The sequence below is a fragment of the Sceloporus occidentalis genome, unplaced genomic scaffold, assembly GCF_023333645.1.
Source record: "Sceloporus occidentalis isolate IW3139 unplaced genomic scaffold, rSceOcc1.0.p SCAF_51, whole genome shotgun sequence".
Classification (NCBI taxonomy): domain Eukaryota; kingdom Metazoa; phylum Chordata; class Lepidosauria; order Squamata; family Phrynosomatidae; genus Sceloporus; species Sceloporus occidentalis.
In genome coordinates, this window is record NW_028317031.1 from 2930279 (window position 1) to 2956045 (window position 25767).

Genomic DNA, 25767 nt, shown 5'->3' on the forward strand with positions numbered 1-25767 from the left:
CATCAGTGGCTGACCTGGTGGCCCCAATTAAAGCCTCCCAATCGTTTAAACCTCCCCGGAGAATTGCTCACTGCTACCCTTTACCCTCAGCTTGGAATATCCCTGTGCCTTTCTGTTCCGAAGCACACACATCCCAGCCAACGTATACACATTTATTTAGGAATACACATAACATATACAGTAGTCAGCACACGCACACACGCTTATCCAGACATTTCTATTGTGAAATGTATATTGGCAATGTACAGTGTAATATACAGAAAATATATACAAGCTGTCACTTTTTACTTTACAATCTCTGGTTAGAAAGCCGTGGGTTGGGTACCACCATACTTATGCCTTCAGTTATGGAATGGTTTCTACTGCTTGGGATACATTTTCTCATAAATATAAGGACTTGACTACAGCTCTGTTGCTCTGTTTTTATGGATGTGGCATGGGGTCTGTTGGAATGGCGTTACATTAGCGCTGATGATTCCTGCCAGTACCAGTAATCTATGTGGATGACCATGGCACAAGGTTTTTCTCCTGTGTTACCAACCATGTGGGAGAAGAGACACTTCACCAGGATTCTCCAAGCGAAACCCAGAAAGTTCCCAAGTATCAGTAGAGTAAAACTTCCTTACATTACATCTAAACCTCTGACCATCTAGTTTTAGATTATGACATTTTCCTCCTTTGAAATAATCCATGTAACCTCCTGTATCTTTGTTAAATGAAATATAATAATTTTAAAACCTCCATCAAAATAAAGCTTACTCATTCTTCAGCATTCTTCTCTTTCACAGAAAGTCTTTTCCATTCAGCAGAGGATTCGTTGTGTTTGAACCGGAATAGGGTGAGGGTGATTTTCTGTAGTTTCATCCTTTTCTCACTAGAGGGAGAATATTGGTGATCAGAAAACTTTTCTTCTTAAACAGACCTTCACATGCCTCAAAGGTAACAGACCAAAGTGATGCAACAGCTGAAGCTGGACCATAGCTCCGGTCACCTTGGATCTCCTTAATTTACTATGTGTATTGCAGAACAGATTTACAAAACATTTTAGCAACTAAGACCTTGATTCACAACAGATTCCCAATATCAATGAGTAACAAAGGAGGCATTATCAGGTGTTCATCTTGAGGGACTTCACATTACCAACAGATCGCCGAAGAACGCATCATAACTGGACGGTGTGTTGCCCAAGATCAACCAAATTGCTGGCTATAGACAATCAGCAAACTATGAAATGTTTAAGCTTGGTTAAATTTCGGAACTTTGGCCAAAGTGCTAAATGCTAACATTGAGTTAACGTTTCGTAAAAAAGATATTGAGCGAGGAGTTTTAAGCTCGTAGCAATAGGCCTAGGTGCAGGTAAAACCTCACCCAGTATTAGTATTCCTGGCAATTGTAAATTCATTCCCATTCATTAAAACAATTTCCCTTAGTAATATATCATATGCAACCATACCTACTTAATCTGAATTTCCAAAAGGACTTCTTGCACAAATATTTAATATCACTATAATTTCTACTAATTTTTGCTAACTGTCCATATGGCAATACATTAATAACATGCTGAGAATTATAAAACTGTGATCTCAGAATAGTTTTACCTGCTGTGAATTTAACACCGTCATAATGCAATAACATTCCAAACGCTCAGTTAATATTATTAAATCCTGCTCTGAATATTTCCATTTCTATATCACCAATTCTTTTTTTCCTGCTCTGTTTACATTATAAACTATCATAGTTCTTTTATTACAATAACATTTTTGTACAAAGAAAATGGAGATGTGGGACTTTCGATGACATAATTCAAGGGCTACTTTTGTAGAACCAAATGCATCATTTCTAAAAATCGTGTAGTATTTAGTGTTTCAGTGCTTCTCTATTTTAGGGTCAGTGGTGACTATGCTTTAGGGTCAGTCCCACACTTGAAATATTAACCCTTGAATAGCTCATCTTAAAGAATCTATGCCGTAATGCACCAAATGTATTAACCAAATGGCTCTAATACCGGAAACCTGGACTTGTCATTATTTAAAGACATTTCATTTATGTTCACAAAAATCTCCCCAAAACTATTGTAGCAGCGTCTTCTGCGAAAGAATCTTACAGCTAACCTTTTATGAACACCATTGTTGTGGTGCTTTCACATACACAACATATTTCATGTTTGCCACGTCTCTGAACTACAATTGTTATATTTCACAGTATTCTCACATTCTTTTTTTTAGAAGGTTTGCAGCACTTAATTCTAGAGTTCTGAGTTCTCCAAAATTGAAAAATACACTTTTTACACTTCAGCCTCAATAAACTACAACTCCCATAATGCTTAGCTGGTCTAATAACTCCCTGTGCATTATGGACTTTGTTCTGTCCAGCTCTTAGACTGTAAATCATCTGTAATAATTTCCGAGTACGTTCTACAACAAATGAGAAAAGGCTGCAAAGTCCCAGTATGTTAGGGCCACAGAAACACTATTTGTTGGTTTTCTGTGTCACTCCATGCTCATTGTTGAATTGGATAATGTGTTAATTAGAGAAATCCAAAAACCGGCATGATTCTGGATGTTAAGGACCAATTCAGACCTATGGAGTCTGTTTTTTGTTCTCCGTCCTGTCTGTGCGAGAGATAGATGTCTTTACATTGTGCTTTATTACCTCTCACAGAGATGCCAGTTGTGTCTTATCACAACGTATCTTTCATTGTTATTCATGTGTTGCTGCTTCCTATCAGACATAGTTGTGTCTCACGCGTGTCATAGCTGTCATGCCTTGTGATGCGTTCTCTGCTATATCATGACTGATCCCTTCAGCTTTGTTTCATTTCCTTATTCATTATGCTCTCCTTCTCCATCAATATTATATGTCCCTTTCTCTTTTCTCGACTCCCTCCCTATCGGTATCTCTGGTCTTCTCAGTATCTCCAAAAATCTTCTCATTAGCCTGAGTTTGCCCCTGGCCTGTTCCTCTCTGGAGCCAGATACTCTAGAGATTAGCGGGAGCTAATTATTCTTAGTAACAGAGCAGCTTCCCCTCGGGCAGCCTGTAATGAGTATCTGTGTTCCTGTGGTATTCTCTGTTCCAGCTTGCACTGGCAGTTGTTGCAGCTATTTGTGAAGTGCAGAGATGCGAGAAAATGCACCGTCCAGCTGTTTGTTGTGTGCATGGATTGCTAAACACACAGATTTGTGAGTAGGGCCCTCAGGGATAAAAGTTCGGTTCCGGGACAGTGGGTTCCTACACGCACTTCTGAAAGCAAAGTATATATATATATATATACATTTTATATTTGGAACATTAACGTTGAATTGTCATTGTTCTTAGAACTACATCACTTTTTATGCTTCTGTCTCTGCAAAGCTGCTGGATTACATTATATTGTGTTAACTCTGTCTTGTGTTTCATTTTAACCAGACTACTTTCTTAAAAATATAATGTATTTAGCTACCCTATATCTGGGACATAATCATAGGGAAGGTATATAAGATGATTAAAATATAATCTTCACACCCAGTGTCTTATGTCTCATAAAGCATACTCTGGCTCTTTAAAGCCAGCTGCCGCCTAGTGATGTAAGTGTGACCGGTTGATGAATATGCGCGGCCGCACACTACATTTTTATGCGCTTGGGCATAGACACCCAGTATTCACACTGCAGTACCCAATCTGCTGAGTGTGCGCCAGATGGCCAGTCCAGGCGTGCTCTTATGCCATTTTTAAGGATCTGCAAAAATCCAGTGGGCATGTCTTAAAGGTAGCCCACCTCATATATGACACCATCTACGTAGTCCAGGCTCTGTCTCCTTACTGCCCATCCTGAAAACCACACCATTTTTGTTTTAGACAGTTTTTAAGGCTTTTTGGTGTCAGACATATTAGATATCTAGCTAACCATGCCAACTCTCCAGCCGGAAGATCCCATGTTTCCACATCCTAGGTATCTAAAGAGCAGCTCTGATGCAAAGGGGTTAAAGTAGAACAATCAGCCGTAGCATTCTCTTGGTTGGTACGATGACTGCTCCACCTTTACCAGTTTACACCAGAATTTGCTCCTACAGTATCTCTAGCTAACTGGTTTGGAATATCATCAATACAGTCAACAAGTAAAGTTTAAAAATAAAGTTTTGTGTATTTGGGACAAATAAAAAAAAGGAAAAACTGCAATTCAGCTGATCAGAAGGATACATTCTGAAAACTTCTACATAACGTTAACTCTCTGAATCATTCAAGAATTCAAATTTGTCTTTCTCTCCCTATCTGCTCCAGAAAAGATCTCTGTAAATCATTAGGAATGAGTTCGATCTATTCTCAGCAAGAAAGTAGTGAGAAGAAGATTACGGCACTATGTGTAGGAAAGGCACTGACCTGATTCACCGACTGTTCACATCATAAACACACAGTGCCGGGTAGAACAAAAAGACCCTATAACTTAAAAATTATAGCATCTTTCGTTAAAATTCTATGGGGTGTCCTAAAATTAATGTTTACTTCTACAACAGAATCATTTATTTTTTTACAGTCTCTTTAACGTCAAATAACAACAATCAGAGCGTCTGCAGATGTATAAAACGTACTTTTTACGCGAAGCTCTATTTTTTGTTTATTGTTACAACTGTCATAAATGACCTATAATAAGACTTGCAGATTAGGGCATTATTTTTCTAACAGAAGAGAAAGCAAGAATGAATGCGTTTTATCTGTCGCTAGCTTTTAGACTGTAGGGTTCCACTCCTGCCTCAATATAGCAGTGGACAAAACTGGGGCAAAATGGAGTGTTGCTCTATGACAAAAGGGGTAAATTCTAGTGCAACTGGTCGATATTCCCAACTTGACATGGCTACCGCACAAACAATGACTTCTTTCAACTTAATTGTGCTATAAAACAACATAAGTATGTGGCTCCTTATGTATGATGACAAATGATGCATATGATGCATTTTGGCAGATGTATCTGTAGAGTAGATTAGTAAGTAAACTGATCTTGGCCCTTTCTTCATAAGTAAATAAACTCCAAGGTCTTTAACACTTGTCTGACTTGCATGACTTATTCTAATATACATGGGAGATATGCTTTCTACTTTCTACAAAAAATAACAGAGCTTTTCAGAGCAAGGTGCACCCTTTAAGAAGACGTGCCACATTTTAGATTCCCCCTTCTTACTCTCACAACAACAGTTATGATGGAAGAACTGGGAAATATATTTTGGAATATATATTATATATATATTTATAATTAATTAAGAAAGCTAAATATAACAGACATAAATGAACTGCTGCACATTAAAAGGTAGATGATGAATTTTTTAACAACATGCTTTGTCATAGTACTGAAACATTTATTTCCGCCAATTCCCCATTAACTTTTCACTATTTCTTAACAGACCATTTGACTCTGGCAGCGCTATCAGGCCTTCCATCACCCGGACATTATGGGGAGTGAAGGAGCGAGTGGGGCCCTGGGACCTTTGCAGGTTGGAGTACATCTCGTTCTGCTGGTTTGCGTATTAAGACTCTCTCAATGTCAGGCTGATGTCACAACAGCTCAAACAAGGCACATCCCTGTGGAGATAGGAGGAAATGTAACAGATAATGTATTTGGGAGCAAGAGGCAGCCACTTGTCTTTAATCATGTCTACAATTTTAATGTCCCCATGGGCTTTCCCTGCACTGTGGAATCCGAAGCCCCTGAGGAAGGTAGCTGGGTGTCTCAACAAACAGAGAATGCCGCAGACGCAGGGAGCGAGATAACATTTACACACAGTATTCGGGTCCCACAGAGGCTGTGCCAATGTTACACGGCCCCCCATGCCGTGCAGCATTTACTAAGCAGGATTGAAGCTTTGGAAAGGGAGGTGTTGCTACTTCGAGAGCACTGTAATGACAGAGGATGTCAGGATGCAGAGGCCACAGGTAAGCAAAATTATTTCAATTTTATTTTTTTATTTGTTGTTTTGGTCTAATAGCAAATGTATGCTTAAACAGGAACAATAGTTGAAGCTAAATTTGTACGCAAAGAGATTGTGAGGAAAGAGCTATTGTCTGAATTATGTGAGCCTCGCATTTTTTAAACACATTCTAGAGCAGCGTGATTGCAGTGGTTTGAACAACTGCAAGACTATTGTTTCCCTACCGAAGCTTGTACACATTGTTCAGGATTTACTGATATCCCAAAGCTAGATATCAACCAACATTAAATAGTTACTTCTCCCCGGCCATAACATGGACACCTCACAGCGGAGCCCAATGATGCTCTCGCAGTCATTTATGACCTCTAGAATTATTATACCAGCCATGCACAAGCTGTTCATCAGCACCTGTCCTTATCTGTTACTTTGCATAAGTTAATGCCTAATTCACGCAGATGCAGAGGCATGTTCTGCGGTACAAACAAGGGACGAGGACCCCCTCAAGAAATTTGCAAGAGGATGTCAGGAAATTTTGTGTAATTCCACCGGACACCTCATAACGCGCACTGACGTAAAACGCAAGGCACCGGCTGGGAAAAGGAAATGCAGCCCCCGGGTTCTTCAAAGTCCTACAATAGCTAATGACGAGTGATTCAGATAACTGCCAGCCTTTATGTAAATTACTCAGTCCTCAACAGATGTAATCATGCCAGTATTTCCGAATTTCATTCAATTACATCTAATTAAAATTATATCACATTCTCCAACGCGTGCCGCTTCATCCAGAAAACCTGTTGGGTTTGGGGCCCTTGTAGTCAAGACTTGCACACCTGTGCGGTATATGTTCTTTTACAACCTTGAAGACAAATATTTGCCTACTTGCTATAATTATTGACAGAATATAATATGTGTTTCCATCCTACAGCATTACCTTTTCTTTATAATTGCACTGGCTCATTTCTTCTGAAGGTACCTACAACTTATGGGAAGAAGTAGTGAATGATATTAATGACCAGGACTGTAAAGGACTTACCTGTGTGAAAGTAGGGTCCGTTCCCAGACTTTAGATTATTATGGGTAAAATGACTTGGTTTACTCACAGTCCTTCTGTTCCGTCTTGCTACCTGTAGGTCAATAGGCTCCATAGATGGATAGTTCTGTGAACAGTTCATAATACCATGATCACGGATATTTCTACAGCCTATTACTTTTGGTTTGAGAGTCTGTTCAGTACATGAAGATTAAAGTCAAAAGCTATTACGGAGAAAGTGATATTTTTTCCATTCACTGAGCTAAGATGTTATAGAAGTTAAGTTGAGTGTCATTCAGAATTCAGTCTATGATAATAACCAAGGTAGACGACATGGAAACCATTGGTCTGATAAAGGGTTAGACACATTGGAGAGTTCCAAAGCTGGTTGTAGTGCAATTCATAACACTCGGCTAGCCGCCTACAGATCAAGATCTACAAAGATGGCCAGTCATAGTCTTACTTTTCATTAATTTTAAGTAAATGCATTAATATAATCATACTCCTGTCTTTAACAAACCCTACAGCGCTGTATAATTTAGTTTTTTCCCAAATTTATCAGCCATTAGTGCGCTAAAGCATGACTCAAGCACATTTTTTGACCGAGGTTATTGCACAAAATGAGTAACTGTTCCCTTTTTCCCTGATCTATTTATCTTGCCTTGTACCCTTAATGGAAGGTAAGAAAACATTCAGCGCCTGGAATATTTCCAAGTGTCTTTATGATAGCCGATAAATTCCGTAAGGTAAAAGATGCTAGAGGTAGCACGTTGGGTCAAACTCCACAGTCAAAGTAAGTTGGGAGAAAACATAAGTCTTAATGTCAGATTGATGGATGCGTAGAAAAGAGGCTCAGCTGGATTTACATGAGGAAGGCAAGAATAGTTTTAAAAAACTGCTTAGAAAAATACACATGGGAAGCCTCCAAATTCAAGAAACTCTGGGAACAGGTAAGATTAATGGATAAGTTGCTGACATTTATGTTCCCACTTATGAGAAGTTTCCATTTATGTAAAGCTGTGCAATCTCAGCTGATTCAACTTAATTCTGTATGAGCAAAAAAAAAGTGATTCGCCCTGATTATGTATGTGCAAACACTTCCCAAATGTGTCCTTAAGAACCCGCCAGACATTATCACATATATATGTCTCCAATTAACCTTGTGTATGATTAAGTAATAAAATATCATAATTTTCTAATAATTAGACTATTGGCACCAGACACACATTGCCCAAGGCATGACCTGACCTGCCATATAAAAACCTACGTCTTTTGGGTTTTTTTCCAATCACTTAGATATATTCCAAAGACATTTTTATGTACTTTTATGTACAGTGATTTTCTTATATATGTTGCTTATTTCTGGAAAGTCGTCCTGAATCCTGCAACTTGTTAAAAAAGTCCAAAACATTAACAATTAGAACCCATAAACAATCTATAACATATATATGCGATATTGTGCACACCATGTGATAGAAGCAAATCTAAAGGTAGTAAAAAGGTAGATACATTTACTTAAGTAATGTATTTTTGGTGCGTACATTGGTTAATTATTCTGTGCATAACAACTAACAGCTGCGTATTAGATTTCTTTCCTTACTTTCCATGAGAAAATGCCCCAGATGAACAGCCCAGATGAACCAGTCTTGTTTGTTTTGACACCCAACTGTGCACAAGCATGGATGTTCCAAAATATGGAATCTTGTGGTTTCTTTGAAGAAAGAGTTGGTTTGTTTGGGTCCAAAAGAGAGGAAGCTATATATCTGCGCAGACGGTGTAAAATAATATAGATTTAAATTTGCTGAGAAAAAAGGAAATCTCTTAACTCATGAGAAATCAATGCAAACAAATGAGAGGGCAGCGAGAGGGAAATGATCAGGTACTATCGCACAAGTTGCATTGATTAGAATAGCAGAGTTGTGTAGACATTTGTGAATTAGTCGCCAATAAGTCTATTAGATAAGTCGTATACTTGTGCCAGGATAAAATTATTTTTAAAGCACAAAATATATGAGCAGGAGTTTTCTACATTTTATCAACTATCATTAAGATGCTCTTCATGAGTAGATAATACCATGGATTACAAGATCATACAATTTGCTGATCTTGCTGTGACTTTTGCTACCATGACCAATCTCTGACAGCATCCTAAAGGAAATGGTATGTGCCATGCCTAGCGGATGGCAGAATGCAATGGCAGAAACTCATGGTACCTTAATACCATTTGGGTTTTATGAAATAGACTCCTATTAGTAGTATCTGAGTGGCCCTGGGTATACGCTCTGCCTCAAAGACAGGAACAATAAAAAGACAAAATTTATGGTAGACACCGGAATACCTTGAAAATCCATCCAAATTTCAATTAAATCTTTATTCCAACTCTTTGATTGTGTCTTGTTTGGTCAGGTCATACATTTTTTGGTTTTATGATCAAGTATAATCTGATTTCTCTTCAATTTCTATAGGCCTCACAGAATTTGCGCCTCCCTGCAGTGGACATGGGAACTTCAGCCTGGACACTTGTGTCTGCAGCCAAGGCTGGGGTGGTGAGAACTGCTCGGAACCTCTGTGCCCCTTCGGCTGCTCTGGAAGAGGCACCTGCATTGAGGGGATCTGTGTTTGTGAGCCAGACTACACCGGGGAGTGGTGTACAGACCTGTTGTGTCCTGAAGAGTGCAGTCCACGTGGACAATGTCAAGATGGGCAGTGTGTGTGCCAGGAGCCATACACCGGCATTGGTTGTACTGAGCTACGCTGTCCAGGTGACTGCTTGGGAAAAGGACGATGTGCCAATGGGACTTGCGTTTGCCAGGAGGGATATGCCGGAGAGGACTGTGGGCGCCTGTGGTGTGTGAATGCCTGCAGTGGGAGAGGGCAATGCCAGGATGGTGTCTGTGAGTGCGAAGAGGGGTACAGTGGGCAGGATTGTTCAGAAGGTAAGCAATCAAACTATCAATGCATTTAACTCACAAAACTAAAAATCTGTTTGGGAGATTATGTCTCCAAACCAGGTAATGCCAACAGTTTGCCAGCTTTACAAAACTACAGTGCCACTTGTTGGATATCCCTGAAAACATGGTAAAAAGCTGCAGAAATGGTGATAAATGTAGGTTTTAATATGATAGTATCAAACAAGTTTGCATTAACAAACCTTACTTAGCGTGCACTCATAACTGCACAAACATTTTTATTACAATGTTATTACAATGTAATTTAGAGCCATTCTCCGCTAAGCATCAGCAAAACGAATTATGCCATTTGGTTGGACAATCCAGTACTCTATTGTATCTTCTTCTCTGTCATAAAGAAGATTGCAGTGCATTTCGCCATTGTGGCTGGCTTCTTTAGTGGACCCAATGCCAACTCCAGCAAAGGATACGGACTAAGTAGTGAAACGTAGTGTTTCTTAGAGAAAAAGACATGACGGTTTTGTTAGTTATCTTTAGATATCACAATGTTACCTGAAACTAATAGTCAAAGAATCCTCGTGGAAATCTTATGAGCAGCAAGTGGTCATTCTCTACTGAACATACTGGTTATTTTAGTATTCATGATTTGGGAAAGGTGCAGATCCCCTTTAACAAAATGAAATATCTCACGTGGGCTTTCTCAGTTTCCATCAAGCGTACATCATCGCTGCCCAACCACAATGTGTAAGAGGTGCTAGACTCCAAAGTGCTGCTATTACAAAGTGTTATGCTGTATACCTAAGAAAAAAGAAACCGGAATTCATTCCGGCATAAAGCAAGAGATGTTTCAGTCCCCATGGACCTTTATCAAGATGGTTTGATATTAGTGTTTATGGAGGGACACTGCTGATGCCTGTAATGCTGGCAACCGTCTCTGCTCAACAAGACAGAGAGAGAAGAAATGGTGGTAAATTACTCTGAATTTTTTAAAGAATGACTTTAGATATTGATTTTGAATACCTTAAATTTAATATAAATAAGGTTTGTTTAATCATTTCTTCAATTGTTGAAGAAACTTCACTGGTGCTTTAAAGATGAACCATGCCGTAATAGAAGTCATTTTAGGTACATTACATGCATAACGTGTCTGTCACCTTTCCAAATCCATATATCAGTAGAACTATTTTGTGGGGTAAGTATGTACAATTATATTTAGTTTACATTTATTTTGCACATTTTGGTGGAGGTTGATATGTCCTGGCAGGTTCAGAATGATCAAATGGTAGCTGAGCTCAGGACAAGGAGATTGAATAATTATGCAGAATTTTCCACAACAGGCACAACAAGACACAGAACTGCTGAGATAAAACAGTCTATATTTCATTATTCCGATATCTGTGAAGACTTTATACTGCAAAAATAAGAAAAACAAAGTAAAAACACTTAACATTGTTAATTAGAAGAGAATTACGGAAGGATGACAGATCTACTTTATGATGTATGGTAATCAAGTGTATCAGCGCTAAAAATAATTAAATATAATAATGACAGAAAAAAATTATACTTGTAAAAGAACACATGAATTTTACATATCTGGCTTCTAAACAATTTAGCAGCAAATAAATATGTAAAAGGAAAGGATCCTTGCATACCTAATTAAAACAGGTATAATTCTGCTAGAGGCATATAGAGCTCAGGGGTTGAATGAAGTATCATTAAAAGATACTGCATTTATATGATCCTAGGTCAAGGAAAGACTCCACAGAGGTTACCTAGTAAAGATTAGAAAATATGTTTAGGTCAATCATGTCTGAAATATATAGGCGGTAACTAACTTTATGCACAACAACAAGAATCACTTGTGAATCTCCTCCAAACCCTCATTATCTTCAGCAGGGGGAGCTGGTAGTGCTGTCCTTTAGACCGATGTCTTCCATACTTGACCAAGATGTCCTTTATTTTAAAAATAAATCAAACTTTATAAAAAAATAATCTAAAAAAATTGTTTTTGTGGATACCATCAGCATAAGGAATAATGAAAAATTAACAACCAAAGAAAGCTCGAGTAACTAAATTACTGGTAGAGAAATCATTTATCAATGTCTCTGCACTGCAGAATCCGTACAGCTGCGATGCAAACTAAGGTAGCAGGGTTTGGATATTCATTTGTCATTGGGGGTCAGTTATAAGAGATACGGGATGACAAAAAAAATACATATAATTAAAAAAAGAAAACCCCATTAGTTTCAATTTAAAATAATTTCTTTCTTAATCTGGTGCAGTTTTGTTTCTAGCATTACATCTGGAAAACTTTGATTAATAGCACTAAAGTCTCTACTCTACTGCAATGTATTGTGCATCATTTATCAAGCAAGAAAATTCTATTTGTTTTAGTGGCTTATTTTTAAAGACATTAAGCACAGCATATGTGTTGTTGAAAATGGTACACGAATCTCCTTTTAAAAATTTATAGCAATTTTTGTACAACCACTCATTTCAGTTAAAGTATTTTGTGACAAAGTTTCTGCAAAATTAAAAGAAGAAATGAACGGCATAGAGAAGTTGACATTAGCAAATGTAACAATCTAAACCTGAGAACATACTGTATAGCTCTCCGAACATGCATCATAACCACCGTGGATCCAGTGGCATCTCAGGGAGGCTCAAGAGGATACAGAACGTTTCAATTACTACCAACGAGGGTGCAGCCGTGGCAAAGTCAAGATTTACGCTCTCTAATACGAGCGGTGAAAAGAATAAGGAACCCAGTGCTTATAATGTTTTAATTAAAAAAATACTTTAGAGAGATACAACGTTATAAAGCATTTACTTCTCCCCTTCGTATTCTCTGAGACACTTAGATTGATGGGCCCCAAAATAGTTGCCCACATAGTGGAGTCACCTGCATATGAGCGTTATGTTTTATTTTTATATACACCCTGGTTGTATTATTAGCATCGGATATTTTATAGGACAGTATAGTATTATATATTATTTAGATCTTAACACTGAGTTTGGGTTTTTGGGGTCATACAGAAAATTTGTGTTTTCACCATAGCAACCAATGTAAGATTCCTGTTGATGGGGAAAGACATATGGTTGCTATGGTAAAAAAAAACTCTCAAAATGTTGTGTTATGTCAGACTCTGCCTAGTTAAAATGTAAAGTCCATAAAAAAGCATAGGCTTCAACCATATGAACTTGCACCTACTTTTATAAAAAATGTTTCAAGAGTTGAGAAATCCCTATATTTTCCAAATATGACTATAATGAAAAGAGCACATCAGTGTATATTTTATTTATTTTATTGTATTTTTGAATATACTGTATATGCTCGTATGGAACAACTAGCTGCAGTTCACGGTGTAGACCACGGAGGTAAACGGATGATGACGTATAAGTGTCCTATGAGATTGTTACTCTACAGCTGTAGAATTGTGTGTACTATGCCAATTTCAACATTTTAGTGTACAATCACCTAGAAATGGCACATCCAGTCTACTAATAATCAAAGTGCGTGGGGCTCCTAAAAAAATAAGCCATGCAGCTTGTCATCCAGAGCAGCCATCTTGTTCTTCCATGATTTTAGAACATTACATCATGAATTAAGGGAAATGATTCATTGATCATGTTCATTCTTATGATCAATTGATTAATTCTGTCCCTGCAATCAGCATTTTCTGTGTAATGATGGGTGAAAGCTTAATGTGCTGGTTCCTGGTGTGTGGGATTCATATACAGCTAGAGAAAAATGACAAGACGTCGACGCTTGTCATGAGTAGAGATAAATGTAGGATTGAGGTCCACTTACATGGCATTGACTAGTATGTCTTAGGCTCAGGATGTGGACAGCGTGGAAAGAGTCAGATACTTTCATTTGCAGTAAACATTTTAGCAAATTGAGTTATGGATTCTGTGGAAGCAACAATAGAAAAATAGAATTTATCCTATAAGAGTCGTCAGGATAGGTAAGTGATGTGATGATTTGTTGCATTGTGACATCACCAGAGTTGGGAGCTTGGTAAAGAAAATACGTTTGTAAATTGTATCCAAGGTAGCAAAATGTTCAAGGAAACAACTCGTTTACCACTGCGAAAAAACGAGAGAGAAAAGTATTGTTATGTTAAACATTTAAACGGTTTGGAAACCTGGTATTTTTAAAGATACATCAACTCAGTGATGCTTCTATGTGACCTCTTGAAGGTTGCTGAAGGATAAAATCCCGTTTTATCTGAAGTTGAGGTCATTATCACACTGATAAACTGAATGAATTTAGTGCTTCCAGCATCACTGTCATTATGATATAAACGTTCAATAAAAAAAGGTCTACAACTCTCAGCAAAAGATGGAAACGAGAGAATTCAAATATTTGTACTAATGCATTCTTCTTTACAAAACCGATACTGTAAAATGAATCCGCAGTTATTTGTAGGGTTAGATGCCTTTCATTGACCTCCTCAAGGCAATAAACAGCGCTTGATTGAATAAATAAAAGTTTCCATTAATTTTAATTGTGTTGTTCCCAGTAATAAACATTGTGTCAGAAATAACCTTAGGAGTCATCACGTGTTGTTTGACTCTAGAATATCTGGATTGGTCCTTAAATCTTTTTTGTGATTCCTTTTAAGTCTCCTTAAAATGCACACTCTCCTTGTCTTGCCCCCTCCAGATTTCTCCTGATCTTATTCTCTTTCCAGACCCCCTATTAGCAGCAGCTTTTCAATAATCTGCATGCTCAACTGGCACCAAAAGTGTTAAACTTCTTTTTCCTAGCCTTTCCTTATCTCAATTGCTCATAAACAGCATCCCCTTGCCTTTCTCCTTTCTTCTGCCAAACACTCTCCAATTCCTTCTTTGAAGGCTGTAAATTAATGGGGTGTTTTCCAGTAATTAAGATAATTATGTTTTCTGCTTAGTGCTAATAAAGAGCGTGCAATGCGTAGGTTAGTTACTTGAGATCACATTATGGGACTAGAGCGGTACAAACTAATCTAAGAACTTCTCCCTTGCTTAACTATTTATTGACATAAATGTGATAGATTAGACCAGGGGTAGGCAACCTTCGGCACCCCAGATGTTGTGAACTACATTTCCCTTGATGCTTTGCCAGCATTATCACTGTACGAGCATTATGGGAGATGTAGTCCACAACATCAGGAGTGCCGCAGGTTGCCTACCCCTGGATTAGACTATGTATATCTATGTTGTGTAAATCAATTTTGTTAAGAGTTATACCACATGACTTTCTCTAGGTGTTTTTTTTACTGTTTTGATGGATAGTTAGATATTGTCCTCATTGTACTGAGTTTCTTTGAATCCAGCTTTTACAGAGCACTATACACACATACACACACTCACACACACACACACACACACACACACACACACACACACTTCTTCACAATGGAAGCATCAGCACCTTGGACTTTACATTTTATAAATAACGCTGTGAGTTTCTTTAAATCAATACAACTATGCGTTGTTAATCGGGAACCATCTTATGGACCGCATGTTGGCATTGTAATGATGTATTATGACAAAATGTGCCAATCCCTGGCTTTTGACAGAGTCTTCCAGGGGTAGAAATGACAGAATCTTTTTTATTTTAAAAATTCAGAGCACTAACTAAACAAAAATCATCCCTGACTATTATCAGATAGCTAAACCCACTACTGGCAAAACAAAGTACAATGCAAACGCACAATTTCACATAAGCTGCTTAAAATGCAGCTTTTCCCTGGTGGGCCGCTGGCTGACAGCGCCACACACTCACCCGATCTGCAGATACCCGGTCGCACGCTACATGAGCATAAACATGTAGCGTGTGGCCACGCATATATATGGTTTCTGACGGTAACCCTGGACCTACATACATGGTTATTGAAATGGAGTAAATTTTAGAGATGATTCCATTTGTGTTCTGAAAACAATTTGTATTATCAGGTATGTGAGTTGTTGTTTTTTTTAAATTCAACCTTGAAAAATTAAATTGGAGATCCTTAAAAACTTACTAATTGGATCATGCATTATTCAAAAGGGTAAGCAAATACAACATACATAATTATTATCTGTGTGTTTAGGAGCCCAAGGCAAAAAATGTATTATTTATTTCTTTGATTCCTCTAAGCTTGTAATCTAATGCAAATTTTAATGTTAAAGATCTTAATATACTTGTCAGAAATCTTTTTTTTTTTCTTTAAAATTTCCCCAACAAGAACATTACCAAGTAAATCCATTGTATGGATACATTTTGCCTCGGAGCACATTATTTCTGATAAAAACTATCATTTATGGTACTTGACATGACTCGGGCACTATATATGTTAACATGCAGCGAAAAGACATGAAATAAAAAACACAAGAGACATGAGGTCGTTGGAAAAAGTGTAAGGCCACAGTGCTTTATTAACTGTGACAAGTGCAAGAAAATATGTTAATATATTAATAAAACAAGAGATAGGTTATGCATTAATAACATGTAAAACCATAACCAAACAACATCTTGTAGGGATATCCCGCCAAATTCCAAACGGAGACCGTTGGGTCGGAACACCCTACCCTTCGAGAGTTCCCCCAGGGACTGAACCCGTGGAGAAAAACCACTTGAACATGAATGTTGGCATAACAACCTATTGTAAATTCAGCATACCTATCTCAAAATTCTGCCGTACCCTACATACATTTACAACAGAATAAAATTGGGGAGGGAGGGCGGGAAATTCTTTGGTTTGTCACTCTGATTAACAGATTTCTGATCAGTGGCGGGAAAAACGGTCCCCTAAATAGCCACCAAAACCCCACCCATACGAGGATGTAGGACCCCATAGGATGTCCCTTAAATGACCCCTTTAAAACCTGGCCAGCACGCTTCTAGTTAAATATAGGCCCAGTCATGCAGCCCTTCCTCTTAGTATCCAGGGCTTGTCTGTACTTTACATTGCAAATAAAATTAGAAAAAAACAGACATTTCATATATGAGTCCTGAGTGATTTTTGTTCCCTTAGAAAAATATACAAAGATGTCCATGCGCAAGTGATTTGAGACTTGACAATGATCAGTGATGTGTAAATGTTCTATAATTCTGCAAGCACAATGCATAAGTCATTAACCTCTGATGTTCTGCCCATGTTTCCTGAAGAACTAATGCTAGAATACTTTAATATACTGTGTAAAAGACATCATAATTATCCCTGCCTGTGCACAATGGAATATTAGTTTGTCTGGACATCGTTGGTTATATGAAGGAAGCATAAATAAACCTGAAATAAGTCACTCTAGCGATTTGCTACTGATGCAATGAGAAAATAGAGTTTTAAGAGTGTTCACAATGGGGCAATCAACACAGTAAGCGATCACAATATTAACATTCTAGCCAGGACCTCTCAAAAATAGAATTCTGCAATGAGAAAGATTAAGCATTGGGTGGGTGGTATCTCTGAATGAGAAATAGGTGGACCGCTACTAGTTCTTTCACTGATTAGGCAGCCAGAAATAGTGGTGCGCAGACAGGCGGTTATAGCTTAAGATGGGATGACCTACAAAGTCCTTTAAGAGATACATTAAAGGTGTAGGTGTCCCATTAATGATCAAGCTCCACTTTTATGCTTTATTTAAAGGTCAACAACATTCTAACACTTTTTCTGGCTGATGGAAGGAGGTACCCAAGGAATTCAGATACCAAATACTGCAGGGAATCATTTGTTTGCCGAGGAAGATGTGAAAAACACTGCAATAGGGGGGGGCTTTCTTAAATCTAATTCACTATATGTCTAGTTTTTAGAGCCAAGAGATGTAAGAAATGATAGCAAATATTGGAGGAGATTTATTGAAATTACCATTTTTCATCCTCACCACTCATCATCAAAAAAGTATTTTAATCCAGATTTTCACTGGTTTTTCCATCTGCGGAATTACTAAACAAAAGAAAATGGAATTCTCTCATTTTAATTATCAGCTAATTTCACATCCATTTTCCCCGACCCTCAAACATCACTGTTTGGTCTACCTGTTCCCAGCTGGAGACATCCTTAAAGCCTGCAGTGCTGCAACAGACTGAAAATCTACACCGTGAAGGAATATATTATGTTTTGTACTTTTACAGACAATTCCTTCTCTTTTTCAGCTACAGAATGATAATGGATTGTGGGTGATATCTTAACTGGCTAATTGATTCAGGCTAATTTGCAAGCTTTTAAGACTTGATAACTTTCTTCTTTAGGAGGGCTATAAACTAAAAGCAGAAATAACTCAATTTTATATACACAGGTATAGATCATCTGAGTTTCTTCTTTATATGGCCAGTTGGCCATAATCTACTGTATTATTACTGTTCTGCACCTTCAGCTAAATACTGTCTTTTTTTTCCAATGACAATATGACTTTTTCTTCTACCGCAGTCACCTTTTATGAAAACAAAAGTTTTTTAACGTTATCTATTTACTAAAAAGTGAGTTGTCAGTTAATAATAACAAACTCAGTTGAAGCATCCTTAACTCACATGCTACAACTCGACATGGGATTATAATATTCACTAAAATTTGAGCAGCTGTTAAGTTGGTGTGAGTGCTTCTGACATTTGTCAGCTTCAGTCAAGTTTTTACCACTGAGGAAATAAAATTCAATGAAACTTGTAACTTACACCTACTCAACAGATAATTGTAAATTTTCTAGTTGACACCAGTAAGGGTGTAACGAAGAACCACAGGGCTACGTTGCAACAATTAACCCTGGATCCCCCAACATCACCAAGCAACATGTCCCTAAACAGCGTGTGAGTGACATCTTTACCTCAAAGATCTTTTTAATGCCATCTTAGCCTTCAAACAGCTTGTCAGTGCCAAGTTTGTCCCCAAACAGCTTGTCTGGTCAGGCAGATGCACAGACCTCCACTGAACTATGGCAGTTGGGGGGGGGGGTGACAGCTATATGAGATCCTAAGCTAAGCCTGAAGAAATGGAGCTGCTCCTCTTTTCTCACATTTGAATGACCAGGCCATTTTTGCATGAGTATCTTGACAAGGTGCCTATGCACTAGCAACTGTTCAAATTGATTAGGATATTAAAAGTCATTACTGCATTACAGTACCACTCCCTATTGCTACACTTTTGACAGCACTTTTAACAGAACAGACTGCACATATCGAACCTCTTAGTATACACAATGCTGCCTCCCTCTGCTTCCAGCTTTGGTTGCTACCTGCACAAAATTGAGGGCTAACCAGAATAAAGGGCATGTTTTGGTAGGCAAAATCCACAATTCATTAGCTAGTATGCTCAAAACTACAGAGAATGATACAAAGCATTTTTTTTTTACTGATATCTCAGATATCCAATTATTCCTTAACTAACCTATCACCCCACATGTACTAGAATTACTGTGGTAAAATGACCACAGACAATTCTACATTCCTTCACAGAGGAGGATTTAGACCCACTTAGACAGGGCTGAACAAAGCATTGACTTTGCAAGGGGTGCAAAAAGAATACTCTGCTCTGCCTAGACATATGACTAAACATCTCTACAGGCCTAATAATCTAATCGTTATTCTGTAAACGTGAACAAAAAAATCAACACATCAGTTTTGATTTGATATATTTGTTCTCTGATAATAAGAAGGTATTAAGGTTTTGCATATTATATTATTATGAAATTGCATTCCAAATTATCATTCTTACTCACTATTTGCTAAGATCAGAGGAAAGTTGGCAATGTTGATAGTGGGCTACCAGAATTGGACTGTTGTTCCAATTTTGGCCACAAGGGGCATACGTTATATAATTCTGTAATTTAATTTGTAGAAACATAGAATCTAATGACAGATAAGAACAATTCGACTAGTCTGCCAGTTTTTACTTCTGTAAAGACTCAAACCTTGCTGAAAACATGGCTCAAGTGTCCCAAATACCCAAAGTAAATTGCTAACTTTAAAACCTGTGTTTTCTTACTTCCTCAGTTGCCCCACCAATGGATTTGAGTGTCACTGCTATTGGAGACAACTGGTTGGACTTGGCTTGGGAAGGTACATCTGCTGTGACGGAATATGTCATCTCATATCAGCAGGCAATACCAGGAGAATGGGGAACCCTACAACGACTACAGCAGAGAGTCCCAGGAGATTGGAGTGCAGTCACCATCAGAGAGATAGAGCCAGGAGTTACCTATAATATCAGTGTGTGTTCTGTCATCAGTGAAATCACCAGTGAGCCCACCAGCATCACCGTGTCAACACGTGGGTGAAAACCTTTCTCCTATTTTTCTTTTATTTAGTTTGCTTTTGCTCTTCTTATGAATCTTCCCCCAATCACAGGGTTACAGGGTAGATTCTCAGAGTCTCAGGGTGAGCTTATTTATAAGGTTCCCAACACATTATAAAAGTACTTATTATTTTTATATATTATTTTGTAAATCACAAATATATTCCAAAACACTGTGCAATCAGGGTTTTAAACCCTGTGAAAAGTGAAAAGTTGTATAGCGAGAGTCCTGCTGATGAGGACCTGAGATATGCTGACATATATCGTAAATATGGCACTATATTAAGGTATTCTACCTGGTTGTGAATTAAAGTGGCAGTAAGAATTTATCCTCTTAATTACAATTAAGAGACAGTTAATTATATTACAACTAAAGCTTGCACAGTCATTCTTTTATGAGATTCCAGTGATAAAATCCTTTCACGTACATGCCAAAAACCTAAATTCCACCTGTGAACCTTCTTCAGTCTAGAGTTAGTCTCTGACAGTACAAGCTTGTGTCTCCAAAGTGCTGTCAGATTCTGACCTGACAGCCAGGATCCAGCAGAATGGAAGAGAAAACAAAAAGTTTACTGCCGCCTTATGTTCCTTAGCATTACCATGGTCATAATTCTTGGAATTGAAAAAGCTGTTTCTTTTAGTTTTTGCAGTAGTCAGGTAAAATTTCCAATAAGCTAGTCGGCTTGTTGTTCCCTCAGAAATCTCATGGTGCTGCCACAACCACAAGGGATTCTGGGTAGGGGCATGCAAATAAGGTCAACACTTATCACCTTTTGCCTCTATATCCACTTTATACATACTTTATATAGAGGCAAAAGGTGATAATTGTTGACCTTATTTGCATGTGCCTACCCAGAATCCCTTGTGGTTGTGGCAGCACCATGAGATTTCTGAGGGAAAAAAACAAGCCTTCTGGCTTGTCTGGTGTCTGTAGATGAGTGTTTAATAATGCTTCTACTACCCCTTAAATTTAAGTGGAAGGGTTTTCCATCACCTTTACCCACCATAACTTATGCAATAAGCTAGTCAATGCACTTGCCTTGGTCACGACAAAGATCTTGCAGCATTGCAAAGTACTTTGTCAGAGTTTTACACACTTACAGTAGCTACAACTGTTATCTCTTGTATGAATTGTTTAATTCCTTTGTTTTGCTTTTATCAGATCTCTCTCCACCGCAAGGATTACAGTTTAAGGAAGTGACACAGACCTCAGTGGAGGTGCAATGGGACCCCCCTGCTTTTGCTCTTGATGGATGGGAGATTAGCTTTACTCCAAAGGTGCATTTCAAAACAATTTGCCAGTCGTATATGTTTTCCAGACAGGATGGGAATCTAGCCAAAAACCCCTGAGTGTTGCATTCTGCCTACAGGCTGTCAGTTCTAACAAGCCGGTAAAAAAGCGATTTTCATTGTTTTTCTCTGGTTGGAAGAATGCAGTTGCGGGCAACCAAGGGAAATAAGTCAGCTGTGGCATGGAAGCAGCACCTAGATATAAGGAGGTTGGAAGATCTAACAAGCTCCTTGTTCCCATAGTTTCTCTCTAGGCAAACTCTGCCTCTGACACAATATTTGATTTTAATATAGGAAAATTAAAAATACAATACATACGTCCGTGTGTTGTTTTTTTAATACATTACAGTAATGTGCCACTAGAAGTCAAACAGCAATCCTAAAAAGGGGGCTCCATGTGTAAATTGGGGTCCAGAGCAGCTGCTGATTTTAAGCTAGGAATCCTGATGATCAGGAGCTGCCACACCAGTAAATTCGCTAATATTGCCAAGTTTTTAGTGGATCCTTTTATAATCTTGCAACGCAACTGTATTGTCAGTTTTCATTAAAAATATCTAGAACCCACTCCAATAAAACTCTAGCACCCACATTAGAATAGTAGGCTTCTGCAGAAAAGGATCTTACTTTAGGCATGCGTCTCAAGGCATGCAATCACAAGTCAAGTCAAGAACAACTACACTAAGATCGCTTAATAAAGCAAAGTATGTAGATGATGAATATAAGGTGAAATAACACTGTATTGTCTAAGACAAATATCTCACTGAAACATAGAATGTACAATCAGAAGGTGGCAACAAATCACTGCTCACCTTTCATCAATATGCTTGCTCTTTAATAGTATAAATGTGCATTTAACATGATTTCATATTTTTGGACAGTACTGTAATTTTTTTAGTAACTAATATTTTAGCACATTTTCTCAAAATTGCAATGGAAATTAACCATTTATACCATTATTATGTTATTATTTAGACTTACCTTTATCAGATCTGTGATATTTAATATATCTGTCAGAAAAGGAAAGCATATTTTGACAGGAAGGTAGATTTTTTTTTTTGCTGATCATACAAATAAGCACGACCGGTGGTATAGCTCAAATATAACTTGATGCCAAAATATGATGGATTTTGTGACAAGAATCGAAAGGCACGATAGGATTGATTGTATTCTGCTTTCAAATGCTGAGGGGTCAGATTGATATATTGTAAATTTTCAAAATCGCTGGTTGGTACATGTAACATTGCTGTTAAAGTCAGATCCTCAGGGCAACGGTCCAAGTACGGATACAAATGTTGTCGCTGATATAGGCCAAGGTCAGAGGCATCTCTTTTCAGTTTAATAAACAGGCTAACAGTTCAAGGTAGACAAAATAGGTAAAGATCTAAAAACAAGCTAGGTTGATTCACAGATTATTAGGAATCAGTTACAGGATAACATGTATCAAAGCAAGTTCCTTGCATGAACATAGAATGGCTACAATGCATCTGTTTATCGGGAGGCAGAATTGCAATGCATATACCTATGTTTGCCTGGATATGAACTTCAGGCTGTTTGATGTGCCATCAACTGTTTTAGATAGACCAAACATTTGAGGATAAGGGCTTGGCTGTATGAGGCACATTCTGGCAACATTAATTGTTTTATACAAGGTTTAAAATAAGCCAGGGCCAATCTGAATGAGAAGTGCTATAAGTGCACCCAGTAAACCATAGTGTGAGGTCCCATCAATAGTCATTATGCACAGTGTTTGACAGATAATACACTTCACATAATAACATATAATTGTCAGTGGGAATTGTCAGCATTGTGGGTTGAGGTGTGGAGAATTGGAAAATCCAATGGAGTTACAGGACAGTTTGCTTGAAAAACTAGAAGGTCCAGGGTTGCTCACATCTAAGCAGAAGCTCTCAGAAAAGAGAAACATGTGCTGAATGTGTGTTGTAACCAGACTCGGGAACGCACAGATTTTGACCCTTAGACTCAGCATTTCTCGGTAAGTTTTCAGTGTGAAGGTGAAATACCTGCTTAAGTTAAGGTGACAATTGAGAATATTTGTACCTGCTGACAAGTTACATTTGTCGAAACAGAGATTTTACCTCAGATACCATTAAATTGGAAAAGAACATAAAACAGTCAGTCTGAGCAACTCCACTTCAATGTCAAGTTACAGCAACATAAATCTTTGACCACAAAAAGCAGTTGACAATGATATACAATAAGTGTCCAAAAAATGTATTACATAAGAAGCCAGGAATGGTTTTAAAGCCACTTATTCTCATAATCAAACATTATATGATTACTGTGTACAGATGCAGTCGGTGGCTTCACCAGATTTCCCTTTTTTCAAATTATATTGCCTTTGAGTTACGAGATGCTTAAGCATATGTGATTTCCTTTGATATTTAAGTTTCTATGTTCAATTAAATATAGCATTGCAGAAGATGTAAAAATGTTGCTGATTGCTTGTCGATTGAAGACAATAATATTCCCCTTAATGTCCCTTGGCAGCAGAAACAGAATTAAAGTTCCACTGGGTTTAATCCAAATATTAGTTTAGTTTTTCTGCTGAGAATGACTGATTTTTTTTTTTTTTTGCTTTATTCTGCAAAAGAGCACAGAGAGCAACATATCATTGTTAGCTCCAAGGTGCTATGTGGCTCTGCTATAAAAGATCTTAAGAAGTCATGACATAAGTGATTGAGCGTATGTCACTTTTGTTTTATGAGAAAAGATCATTATGGGAGTGATATGCGGTGTCATCTGACACTTAGACTAGGGTAGTGTGGGTGACAAATCTGCCACAGACCTTAATGCAGGAGAACACAGGCAAGGACTTCAAATGAATGTCATAATGTTAGGTACCAGGAAGTATTGTCACGTTTTGGTGAATGATTTGATGTCGCACTGTGCTCAGTAGCTCTATGCCTCGCTGACCTGCTGAACGAAGGCCTCATCAACAATAATGGGAAATGGAAGGGCAAAGCAGCAAGATAAGAAACCAGAATTTCATCTTCTTCTTTCCAAGGAGAAGTTATATCGTCGTGGGATAATAGGCACTCAGCTATGATGTAGGATGGTGTTCTACTTACAATGTATAAATTGCACCTACATCTCGTTGCACTCCACAGGGAGAGGTACAGAAGGCCACGCAGTGCTGAGTGACATCCTAGACTCTGGTGACATTTGTCCTTATTTTTAAGCGTGAATTTAATATTATTCATATCCAAGTGAACTGTGTTGTACCATAGGATTTTATTAACATGCACCTTTTCTTCTGATCTTAGAATAATGAAGGTGGATTGACCGTTCAGCTCCCCAGTAGCGTAACCTCTTTTAACCAGACGTGGCTGAAGCCTGGGGAGGAATACACAGTCAGTATTGTCTCTTTGAAAGATCAAGCAAGGAGTCCCCCTACATCCGGCATTGTATCTACCAGTAAGTTAAGTAGTTAAAAAACTAAATTGTACTTGCTGGGCCTGAGGCATTTTCAGCATTGTCATAAGCATACGATTTACCCTCTTTTATTTGTGGCTTAGTTAGCCATTTTAAGGATAGATATACACAAGTCACTCTCTTAGCCTACAGAGAATTTATTCTCCTTATTCACTGGAAAACACTGCACACAATGAACCACATTGGGAAGTATTTGTTTTGCAAAAATTAACACATTTGAAAGCTTACTGAAAGCTTGTTACCATGTCTCTTTAAAATGCTTTGCCCATGGATACTGGAGTATATGTGTATGAATGTAAATGTAATTAAGTATGGGCGCAAATGAATGTTCATTCCTCTGTAAAGGTGTACGGTGCTTTAGGAATACATATATAAAAAAAAATCATATGAGAATTACTCTATTATTCCATCTTAGTCATAGACGGGCCATCCCACATCCTAGTCCGCGATGTTTCAGACACGGTAGCATTTGTGGAGTGGACTCCAGCAAGGGCAAAACTAGACTTTATCCAGCTGCAATATGGACCACTTAACGGTGAAGGGGAGAAAACTACCTTCCGTCTGCAACCTCCACTCAGCCAATACTCCATGCAGGTCCTGAGACCAGGCTCAAAATACCAAGTGTCAGTGACAGGGGTTCGAGGAGACACTCAGAGTGAACCAGTCAGCACAACTTTCACTACAGGTATTTAAACAAGCTCAACAATTGAAAATACAGCATCTGTGTTTTTATAAATTTTTTTTTTGCTCACAAAAGTCATATATTGATAGAATGCAAGTAATGTGTAAATCCACAGCATTATTATGTAGAAAATAGTTACATTTAATGCAATGTATCTATCAGAAGTAACCATTTCTACACACACAGTGATAAGAAGAACTCCCTGCAGAATGTATATATTTTGAATTTCCATCTGTCATGTGTACAAGGT

At 38.0% G+C, this 25767-nt stretch overlaps 1 protein-coding gene across 1 annotated transcript in view; it reads left to right on the forward strand.

Moving 5' to 3' along the window:
* Positions 1 to 5423: 5423 nt before the first annotated feature.
* The window catches only part of LOC149288431 (tenascin-R-like), a 50269-nt gene continuing 29925 nt past the window's right edge, over positions 5424 to 25767 (forward strand). The window contains exons 1-6 of the mRNA XM_089491718.1: positions 5424 to 5904; positions 9396 to 9866; positions 19792 to 20067; positions 21255 to 21370; positions 24667 to 24817; positions 25251 to 25520. Of these exons, the coding sequence (XP_089347844.1) occupies positions 5424 to 5904; positions 9396 to 9866; positions 19792 to 20067; positions 21255 to 21370; positions 24667 to 24817; positions 25251 to 25520 (1765 nt within the window). The remainder of the gene's footprint in view (positions 5905 to 9395; positions 9867 to 19791; positions 20068 to 21254; positions 21371 to 24666; positions 24818 to 25250; positions 25521 to 25767) is intronic.